Consider the following 11,293-nt stretch of genomic DNA (forward strand, 5'->3'; position numbering starts at 1 on the left):
AGAGAAAAAGGGACACTTCCCCGGGCTCTGGAGGCTCACAGTCTAGTGGAGGGGAAAGTGAGTCATTAAAACCTCAGGGAAAAGGACCAGGTGGCAGGGGAGAGAATAAAACGGAGGCATCTAACACAATCTGGGGGGATTCGGAAGGGCAGCCTTGGGAGATGATATCTCAGCTAAGCTGTGAGGTTAACTAAGTGTCTTCCGGTATCTCAGTTTCCTCCTCTCGGTCCTCAGACAACAGAGAATGATGGACACACCTTCCTCTCCTCCACCCTCTCGTCTAGTCTGTTCCAGACTTCCTCTCTCCTCTCTCTCGGCTTGGGTCATTTCATTTGCATCAGTGGCTTCAGCTCAAACTTCTCTCGCGTGCACGTATCTCTGAGCCCAACTTCCCTGAATCTCCACCTGCCAGACACCTCTCCCGTGGTCCTCCCAGCACCTCTGACTCCACGTGCCCCATCCTTCTCCCAAACCTGCTCTTCCCCCTTCACCTCCCTCTTTTGGGTAGTACCATCCCTGTATTTCTGGGAATGAAAAATCCCCATTGGCGTTCACTGACCACAGAAAGAACGGCACCTTTTGCGGATGATGCACAAGCCTCCCCGAAGTTCGTGCCACCACACCCTCCCTCCCTCAACTCTCCACACGGAAGTTCTCGAGGTTTCCTAAGCCTGGCTACCGTGTTCCTTCACATGTTTGTGTTTTTATATAAGCGGTTCCTTAGCTCAAAATGCTTTCCTCATCTAGTCTCCCGCTGAATTCATAGTCCTCCTTTCCCACCTACTTCAAGTGTCACCTCCTCTGTGAAGTCTGCCCAGATTTTCTCAGCAGAGTTGGAGATTCTCTCCAATCCCCTTCCCTAGGACTCTGTGCATGCACCACTAAAGCATCTATCACATGCACCACTGTCTACCTTGTATTGTCTTTGTTTGGGTATCTCCTCTCCCCTCCTGGATTGACACATCTTCAAAAGCAATGTGACCCAATTTTGCATCCCCTACCACAGCCTACTCTAATGCCTACTGTTTGAATAAATGAGTACAATTCTTGTAGGACCCCTTTGCAAAGCTATTTTCACATGCATTGTTGCTTTTGCCCTTCACGGTGATGCGGTCATCATCTAGCTGTGACTAGTTGGTGTTATCCTCATGCAGCAGATAAAGCAGTTGGGTAAGGCCTTGGAACCCTGTTTTCTTGCTTTTTAGAACAACGACTGTTCCGTGTAATGTTCCTGAGAAGAAGGCAGATCTAGTCATCTGACCCCTGTCTTCAGAGTTTGAGGGTCAATATGAAAGTTCACCACTGCTTGTGGAAATAGCCAAACCCTTATCTACCCTTCCTGAACGAGTCTAACATGATTTATTTGAGTGATCTTGAAGGTTTGGAGTATGAATCAGACAGGGCAAAATAAGGGGTGTGGGGGGGGAAGTAGAAAAATCTGAACCCATTAGACTTTGGGCAAAAACAGGACCTCGGGGGCCTGGCAAGAGAACTTCAGGTGCCCCTGAATAATATTTTCTACATATGCTTTGAAGTCCAAGCCCCCATAGGAGAAGAGATGTCAAAAATACCGAAAGCAAGCCAAATCAACCCAGCCCTGGCCCACCCTGGCGTGCCACTGTCATATGCGTCTGTGTACCCTGCAGCACGGGACACAGGGCCTGGCCTGAGTGAGCCCAGGAGGGCCAAGAGAACACAAATGGTAGCCTGAGACTCGACCCAAAGGTGAGGAGGGCTGCAGCGGAGGGAGCGGCACAAGACCAGGATCAGCCCCCAACATCCAAGGTCTTCGTTTCCTCACCAGGTACAGCAGTCGGGGCACCTCTACCCTGCCCACTCCATGGAGAACAAAGGCTAACCCTGCTCCTGAGACCTGGTTAGGGCCAAGGGTTGGGCAACACATCCGTGGATTTGGGAAGCATCCCAATTACTTCTCAGGAACCAGGAGGCCCCGGGATTGGGGCCAAAGCGTCCCCAGGGGGCTGTTAGGCCGCTCTGGGAACACTGCTTATTCTCACTAACCCCCACCCATAGGATCCGCCTGACCCTCGTTAGAGGATGGGTTTCTCCACCCACTCCATCCCTCCCTCTGGCTTCTGTCTTTGCGCCCTGCTGCGCACACAGCCTCCCTGTGTCTGAGAGGGTAGTCTCCAACCTGCCAAACATAGGCTGGGCCAGAGAGTCAAGTTTCCCCACCCCAGCCCCACTGGACAGTTTGTTCATCCTGTTCTGGAAGCGGGTAGTGGTGAGAAGAGCTATTTGCTCAAAAGGCCCTGCAGCCCCAGGGAGAGAGCCGTGACAATCACAGAACCACAGAGAATCAGGGTCAGGACGGTATTTGTCAATCAATCGCCCCAGGGTCCAACCCCTGCTTTCTGAACCAGGAGCTAACTGTTCAAGGTCGTTTCCCCTGCTGCCAGGGTTATAGTACGCTGTGGTGCACGCCTCCTTCAAGCTGGGGTGCCGAGTGCCCAGGGCAGGTTGGAGCAGATGACTGATCTTTGCTTGGAAAAAGTGACGGACCTCTGCGCCACCCCCTAGCAGAAACCTCCCGCACGCTAACCAGCCCCCTTTCTCCTCGCCTCGAAAATTCCCGCAAGCGCAGGCCCAGCAGCCTTCGGAGGGAGAAGTTCAAAGCCTGGCCCCGGCCGGTCCACAGACTTTCGTCCCTCCGCCACCCCCCCCCCCCCCCCGCCTTCTGTCCAGGACCGCACCAAATCCTTCCCCTCGTGGGAGCTTCCGTGCGCTGCGCTCGGGGCCCGCGAGATCCCCGCCCGCGCACACCGACAGGCTCGAGGCTCCCGGGGTCGGCCCCCGCCCCCAAGGCCCTCGGCCGCCCGCGCCCCCCACCCCACCCCGGCGGCCACCTGTTCGGACGCAGGAGAAAGAAGGAGGGCCGCGGCCGCGACTGACCTGAGATACCGCCCCCCACCACGATCACGTCGCATTTGTGGCTCATAGTGCTCGCCCCGCTCCGGGCCGCCCCGGTGCCCGCCGCTCCGCTGTCTGGGTCTCGGCCCCCGCCCGCCGCACTGCCCCCGCGCACTGGTGCCGCCGCCAAGCCGCTATATCGCCCGCCTCGGGCCCCGCCGCCGAGCCCCGCCCCCCGCCCGGAGCTCCGCCGCCCAGACCTGGGGAGGGCGGGCGCGGGGGCGGAGAGATCACCTGGGGCCCGCACGGGGAGCCTGGGGAGTGGGGGGAGGGGGGGGACACCTCCCCTGGGCCTTCAGCACGGCCTTTATTTCTCCATCAGCCTCTGTAGTGCGTTATTGAGCTTGGGGGGCTGGGGGGTGGGCGGTGGCCCCTTTGGGTGTCTGCCTCCAGCCCCCTGCAATTATTCCCCCAAATAGAGCAATACAAAGAACACCAGACTTTTCGTTCGTTGAGCGTTTTCCAGGGCCCAAGCACCGCATTAAGCGCTTTGCCTGCATGATTCCGGTTAAGCCTTCCAACAACCCATTTCACAGATGAGAAAAGCGAGATAAAGTAGGTAAAAAAGGCCAGCAAGGCTCCGAGACTCACTTTGCTCCACCACCCAGTATTGCCACTATCTTGGCATGTACTGGGGAGGCATTCTCCGACCCTCTCATCCTCCTTCCAAATACCCACCTCTCCCCCTCCCCCACTTCCTCTGCCCTTATGTCCGCAATTAGCTCCGGGAGACTAAAGCAGCAAGCCGAGTTATTTGTGGCCCTGGGATGTGGGTCTAGGGACCTTGGCTTTGCCAAACATGGGGGGGGGGGGGCGGGATTCAACAATATTACAGGTGTTTAGTTCCGAAAGTCAAAAGAAGCAATGTGGTCTGGCTTTTCAAGAACTAATTGTGTCAAGGGCTTCGGTTCAGGGCAGAGGAGCTGCGGGTTTGGTGGGGGCAGGCTCCAGGCCTAGCGAATTGTTTGAAACAAGCCTCCACCTCATCGGCTGTCCGCACAGGGCCCGCTTCAGATCCTCTGTCCCCCTCTCGCTGCCCTTCCCCCACTTGTGCTCTCCCGAAGATAAATAAATGCAAATATAATTAATTAATTAATTAATTAAACAGCCCCTGGGCCTGAACCTAGGTCCCCACTGCCCCATCCCGAAGAGAGCCCGGGCTGGCCTCCTCGTCGCCAAGCCTTACCTGTCTGCCTCTGTCCACAGGGCCCTGAAGCTTCGGGCTTCTTAGCTGTGGACACTCTGGCCCCTCACCTATCTTGCCAGTGAATCCCATGTCCAGTGGGGTGGGGTGAGATGGGTGGAGGGGATACTTGTAGGGTCTGCCTGGGATCTCTTTGGCGTGGGTCCAAAAATACGGAGTCAGCAGGAGGCCCCGGGGTGTCTGAAGCTTTGAGTTCAAGGCAGGCTGACCAACTTATCCTTTCTCGATGTCCACCTGGCAACAAGGCCGGGAGAGGAACCGTGGTGTCTTTGAAGAAAACTTACCGGCAAACAGCATTTTCCCCAGGCGAAGGTAGTCAGTGAACCTTGTGCTCCATGAGGTCAAAACCGGCTTGAGAACTCAGGAGCCTTCAGAGGATCTCTGAGGTCACCTTATCCCTGCATGCAAGGGGTCGTTCAGGCCTGCTTGGGGTCCGTCTTCTACAGGGGATACCTCCCAAGGTTCCTCTTCTCTCTCTGCACAAAGCCTCTAAGAGCAGTGCTTCTCAAACTTGAATGTGAGTATAAAGCACCCAGGTCTGGGGTGGGGCCTGAGAAGCTGCATTTCTAATAAGCAACAGGTGATGCTAGTGCTGCTGGTCCACAGGCCTTGGGCACATTCTCCTCTCCTCCAGGCCTCTACTCTCCCAACAGTTCCAGAACCAGCTCCACACTCCAGAGCCCCTGACCTGTCTCAAGGTGGTCCTAATGAGAAGCTGTCTGGTCGTTATACGTCTTCCATAAATGCTATGCTGAGCCCTGGGGAATTGACGGACAAGAACAGAGCTGCCCCTGCCCTCTGCCCTCTTGGGGTTCACACTGCATCAGAGAAGACATCTAAGAGGGGTAATCACCAGCATAATTCTGAATGTTGCTCCGGGACACGTAGCAGGGCGAGAGAACCTAGCCCAGGCAATCGAGGAGGGCCTCCAGGAGGAAATGACTTTCTCGCTGGGACTTGAAGGATGAACCGGGGTTAATCAACTATTGAGGATGAGCACACCAGGCAGAGTACGAGGCTGGAGCATTGGGAGGACTGGACACAGTCCAGTGAACAAAAAACGTCTTTGACCACCTTTAAGACTTATTACCCGTATCACAAAAACTAATAGTGCATAAGAAGAATGGAATGCGGAAAAATCAACAATGAATAAAATGATAGGAAGCACCATCTAACCTTGGGAGTGTCTGTGGTAACAGATTCCTGCAGAAAGGGGTCATGCGTCCTCTTTCATCCATCCATCCAAGAATGATTTATTGAGCACCAACTCTGTGTCGTGTACTCATCACTGGACATACACCCTTATAAACAAGAATCTTCCAAAAAAAACAAGCATGAAAATGGACAATTACAGCAAACCTAACTCATGTTGCTGGGGAGCCGCGTTCAACACTTCTACCTAAGAAGCGCACAGAAATGCCATTTGCCCCAAGCAGTGTTTCTTTGCCTTTCCAACTTCATGATATCCGTGCTTCGTCAATTAAAAGGAACTTACTTTCCTGTCATTTTTTATTAGAAGACTGCCAAGGTAATAAAATGTCCTTATTACTTTTTTCTTGCCATCCAGCTTTTCATAATGGATATTTCAGCGAGTCTTTTATGATGCCACAAAAGGTTTCAATAAAGAGACAGGCTGTGCAGAACAGAGTTCACCAGATATTATCTATGTTGTGCATTTCACTGGTTTTGAACACTGGAGGTTTGACCGGGGCTGGAAAATTTGTTTCAAAATGAGATTTAGAGCCTACCGTGTTTTTTCCCCCAACTTCTTTGTTAGTCTTTTGAAAAACGTACACTGAGGGATCGAATGATGAAAGGGTCAGTCACTGCAGCCAGGACAGTTCTTGAACAATGTTAAATTGGAATTTTAACAGTTTAACAATTGTTAAGTGCTCTAGGACCTCTGATTCTACCCAGTGAGGTATCCATCATCAGCTTGGATCCTAATCTGAGTGTCCAGATCCCCTCCTTGGGGACAACGAGGAGGCAATAGGTGACTTTTCAATGGGCCAAGACCTCGCTTTTGGCCTCAAGGACTTGTTTGGAGGAGAACCACATCCTCAAGCAGCCCAAGAGTTAGGGGGCACCCAGCTTCAATCGAAGCCAAAGCCCTTCACTGGACCTTGGGCTAGAAGCTGGAGATCCAAGTCAAAGTACAGAGGCTGATTTAAGATGCCAAAGGAAAGACGTGTTCCAGGGCCAGGGTGCCGGTCAGGAACCGGCTTGAGTAGAGTTGGAAGGAACAAGCCAGGCGACAGGTGAGTATTCATGACTGGCCTTAACAGGCCAACAGCTGTGGGGATGTGCCAAGCTGGCTTATAGACACAAGGTTGAGATGGAAGAGAAATCTTCCCGCCCATAGAACCGGAGTGGGGCTCTGTCCCCTGTGGCCTGATTTCCACAGCACGGGCAGGGTAGAGGCCAAGGGAGACAGACATAGGGAGTCAGGCAGAGACACCAAGCTCCAAGACTTCAGGAAGATAGAGGTCACACCTATAGACACGTGGCAAAGCATGTCAACAAAAACCAAACCTTATTTGCAAAGTAAGTGCTAAACCAACTGTCCCCAAAGTGATTTTTTTGCAGTGACTAATGCCGCGACTAAGACTATCTCTCCAAATGGTAATATGGGCTCCTAATCACTTTATCATAAGGGCTGACATACCACAACAGATGGTGTGACGCAGGCTGTATGGGACACATAGAGGAAGCGCAAACAGCCAACCATTTGGCTCAGGAAGAAGAGGCTACCAGAATGGACCAGAATTGCCCAAGAATGCCGGCGTGAGGGTTTTCACAATTTCTGTGGGGAAGAGGAAATTAGAAATTATGATTACGGCCCCACTGGATACTAATTATGGGTTGTTGAACAGTATTACTTTTAATTAATTATTCTTACACGGATGATTCTAATTTCGTAGTGTGAGATCACCGACACAGAATCGATCCTTTGGTTATCTTTATGTAGTCCGGAGTGAAATCATCTCTCCATGTTTTCTTATAAGTAGATATTTGTGTCATGTACACTCCAGATGGTGATTGCAATCAAGAGCCTGGTGATTCTAGGAATCAGATGACAAGAGGGACCCCCTGACAAATGGCTGCCACTCAGGTCACATTCCCGGTGAGGACAGTTACACGGTACAAAATGATGCTAATAGCTGGGGCTTGAGTTGATTTGAGGTCTTTTCTTCAATAGAAATCCAGTTTATAGACATGATTCAAATGAAGGTGTTTAAGAACAAAATTTGTTGTGGGCACCTGGGTGGCTCAGTCGGTGAAGCGTCCGACTTCAGCTCAGGTCATGATCTCACGGTTTGTGGGTTTGAGCCTCGCATTGGGCTCTGTGTGGACAACTCAGAGTCTGGAGCCTGCTTTGGATTCTGTGTCTCCCTCTCTCTGCCTTCCCCCACTTGTACTCTGTCTCTCTCTCAAAAAAGTAGATAAATGTAAAAAAAAAAAAAAAAAAGAACAAAATTTGTTTTTCACTATGGATGTTGGGACTCATTAAAGGTTTCAACTAGGGACAGTTATAAAAAGAAGTGAAGTAAAAAGTAGGCCAGATGCTGCAAAAAACCTGAAATGTATTCTAAAAGGTAGAAAACCTGAGCAGGTCTCTGAAATAAAATAATATTGGATATAATAATTCAAATACATAGTATGCCTGCATAGGCAACCCCTTCCTTCTGCAACCAACAGCACACATTTTTTTTTAATATTTCTTTTTGAGAGAGCGCAAGCCACAGAGGGACAGAGAGAGAATGGGACAGAGGATCCGAAGTGTGCTCTGTACTGACAGCAGAAAGTCCGACGCAGGGCTCGAACTCACGAACCATGAGATTATGACCTGAGCCGAAGTCAGACGCTCAACCAAGTGAGCCACCCAGGTGCCCCAACAGCGATTTTTGACAGCCGAGATTAGAACGCAGGACTCCTGGTCATTAAAAAAAAACAAAACAAAAAACACATGAAAAAGCTCATGTGTTTTCCAGTTGTCATGGCATTTTATGTGACTGGAGTCCCTGTTTGTATAATATTTGACTGGGCGTGTAACATTTACTGACAAATTCCAGATAGCAGGGCATTTTCGGGCTCCAGAAAGGCAATACTTGCTGTTGGTGTTGCAAACAGAAACTCTGACCCACTGGGATCAGAAAGAATGAATGCCACTTAGCAATAGCTGTTTATGCTTTCAGGAGCAGCTCAAAGTACATTCACCCACAATGTCTACTGTAGAGAAACAGCGTAATGTTCGCTGATAGCAAAACGCTAGATGAAAAAGCAATACTATTGAGGGTTAAATTTCCATGGTTAGTTATCTCAGTTATTGAGACTGGAGACAAGTTAAAGTTATTTCCTGGCATTGTCAACATACCAATGCCCTGTGTGAACATTCAGGACTAAAAGACAGACTCACCCACTGTCTCCTCCCCCGGGGGAAAAAACTTCCCTGGGTCCTGGATTCTCTCCTGTCCTGATTTGGTATTTAGAAATTATATTTTAAACCCCACCATTTCCTGGAAGCCTGCCCTGCCTTCAGATCACAACTGATTTAACTATGCCAAGGGTGCTAGAAGAAATCACTCACTGTCCCTACCTTGCGAGGAAGAATATTTTAACTTTCTGTCTACCTCAAAGTAATGAGACACCTGCTTGTATGAGTGCTTATTTGAGGACCAGCTGTGCGTCCAGACCTCTCTCATATGTCCTTGGAGATGTAGGGAAAATATTAGAGAACCCTTGCCTGAAACAGGGCCGTCAGATTTAGCACATAAAAAATACAGGATGCCCAATTAGCATTTGAATGTCAATGAATTGTCTTTTTTCATATAAATGTGTCCCCTGCAACATTTGCAACATACTCATACAAAAAAAAAATCATTCATTATTTATCTGAAATTCAAATTTAACTAGATGTTCCACACTTTATCTGGCAACCCTAGCCAGGAAAGATACTATGCCCTGGTTCAGGAGGAGAAATCAACACAAAGAGGTCAATTTGAGAGTAACACAGTCATCTACGAGCACGTATTAAATTGTGGAGTGCAGGGAAAGGGCAGGGTTAACAGAGATCAGAATTCCTCCAACAATGAGCTACTCAAGGAACTCCGTCTTTGGGGGGACGGTCTTCCTATGTCCTCAGCCCTTAGCATGGTGGTGGTGATGTTTAGTAGAGTCTCAATGTGTGTAATGAATGAATAAATGAATACGTTAATCAGTTTGAGGGGAACTTGAGGTGGGTCTTGAAGGTCACGTCCTCCCAGCACACCTTTCAATAGCGGTGGCGCTCAAACTTTTTTGTGACCGAGAATGACGTCGGCAGAGCAAGAGATCCCACAGCTGCCGACTCTACTCGCTGCACTTTCCAGTAGAAAAAGAACTAGGGAAACAAAATTAAAGTCTACAGAATGGCATGTGATGCGTCTGGAAACACATTGGGAGGTCTGCCAACGACTCTCCAGGGGAACCCTGTCACCCATTGGTGACCCAAGGACTGTATTTTGAGCAATGTTCAACTAGAATGTAGGTGTGAAGTCTCTCGAGCTGGAAAAACGAAAAGTTGAGAGACTAAATCTTAGATTTTTAACATTTTGGTATGAAAGTGTTAATATCAAGAGCATATTCTCTGGCCTGGCAGACTTTGAATGCACTTTAAAAAGTCATTTAAAAGCATCTGAGCCCAAGAAGGAACAAGATTTGAACTCTAGAATTGCTTCAGGCTAGATCGGAGTTTCTCAATTTCTGCACAGTTGACATTTTGGACAGAAAAACTCTTCGTTATGGGGGCTGTTTTGTGCATTGTAGGATGCTTAGCAGTATTCCTGGTGTGATGGTCAATTTTGTGTTGTCAGCTTGACTGGCCACAGAATGCCCAGATTAAGCATCTCTGAGTATATCTGTGAGAGTCTTTCCCGATGAGATTCGCATTTAAATTGGTGGATTGACTAAAGCAGGTTGCCCTCCCCCATGTGGGTGGGCATCATCCAATCCACTGGGGGCTGACATAGAACAAAAGATGGAGGAAAGAAGAATTTGCCCCTCTTGCTTCCTGACTGCCTGCTTGACTTGGGACATCTCCTCTTATCTTCTCTGGCCCTCAGACTAAAATGGGAACCATTGGCTCCTCTGGTTCTCAGGCTTTTGGAGTTGGACTGAATTACACCACTGGCTTTCCTGGGTCTCCAGCTTGCAGATGGCGGATCGTGGAACTTCTCAGCCTTCGCAAGGGTGCGAGCCAATTCTTCATTATATATCTCTCTATCTCTATCTCTATCTCTATCTCTATCTCTATCTTTATCATCTCTCCATCCTACTGGTTCTGTTAGTTAGGAATTGGCTTGCACACTTGTAAAGGCTGAGAAGTTCCACGACTGCCCCCTTCCCCATTTGTTTGGGACAAACAAAAATGTCTCCAGACATGGTCAAGTATCCCCTGGGAGAGAAAAATTACCCCCCTGTTGAGAACCATTAGTCTAGATGAAAGCCCACTGTACCAGTTGAACTGGATGTCTAAGAAGTCTCTAATGTAATTCTTTTCCTCTCCAAATGAGACAAATAAGGGACAATTTGTGCAAATAAAGCCTATGCATTTGAGAAGCTTGTCTCTAAGATGAATAAAAGTGCTGCCAGACATGAGTACTAGATGATGAAAAGGCAAATGATGAACTATATCCGTTGAGATCACATATGTTCACTTCAAAGGTCCTGACTTCAGTGATCCTGGGCCAGCCTCAGTCAGGTTCGCTCATTGAAATAGATGGACCTGACAATAAAAAGCAAGTCATTATTGGTTAATCACAGAGATGATTACCTTTAATAAATGCTTTTACATCCACAATTTGGGGCAGAAGAAAAATTGCCAGAGGTAAAAGAAAAGGAGAGAGACCCTTGAAAATCTGGCATCTCCCAAGAATTGATTCCTATGGCAAAGAAAAGCAAGTGTATTTTTAAATCAGTGTATTTTTCCTGATTCAAGAAATTATTTTTTCCTATGGTGAAATCAGAAAAAAAAACATCTTTCTGATAATTTATTAACTAAAGTTTAATATGGGGTTCAAAATAAGATAAAATGAATTTATATTTTGAATGTTCACTGTTTTAGGGAATTATTGATCAAATATTAGGAAAAACTCTTCTCCTTGCTGTTTTTTTTTTTTA

General features: G+C 48.6%; 1 protein-coding gene across 1 annotated transcript in view; it reads right to left on the reverse strand.

Moving 5' to 3' along the window:
• The window catches only part of MAOB (monoamine oxidase B), a 118,809-nt gene extending 115,748 nt beyond the window's left edge, over positions 1-3,061 (reverse strand). The window contains exon 1 of the mRNA XM_045470595.1: positions 2,914-3,061. Within this exon, the coding sequence (XP_045326551.1) occupies positions 2,914-2,959 (46 nt within the window). The 5' untranslated portion in view covers positions 2,960-3,061. The remainder of the gene's footprint in view (positions 1-2,913) is intronic.
• Between the last annotated feature and the right edge of the window lie 8,232 nt (positions 3,062-11,293).

Source organism: Leopardus geoffroyi, chromosome X (assembly GCF_018350155.1).
Source record: "Leopardus geoffroyi isolate Oge1 chromosome X, O.geoffroyi_Oge1_pat1.0, whole genome shotgun sequence".
Lineage (NCBI taxonomy): Eukaryota > Metazoa > Chordata > Mammalia > Carnivora > Felidae > Leopardus > Leopardus geoffroyi.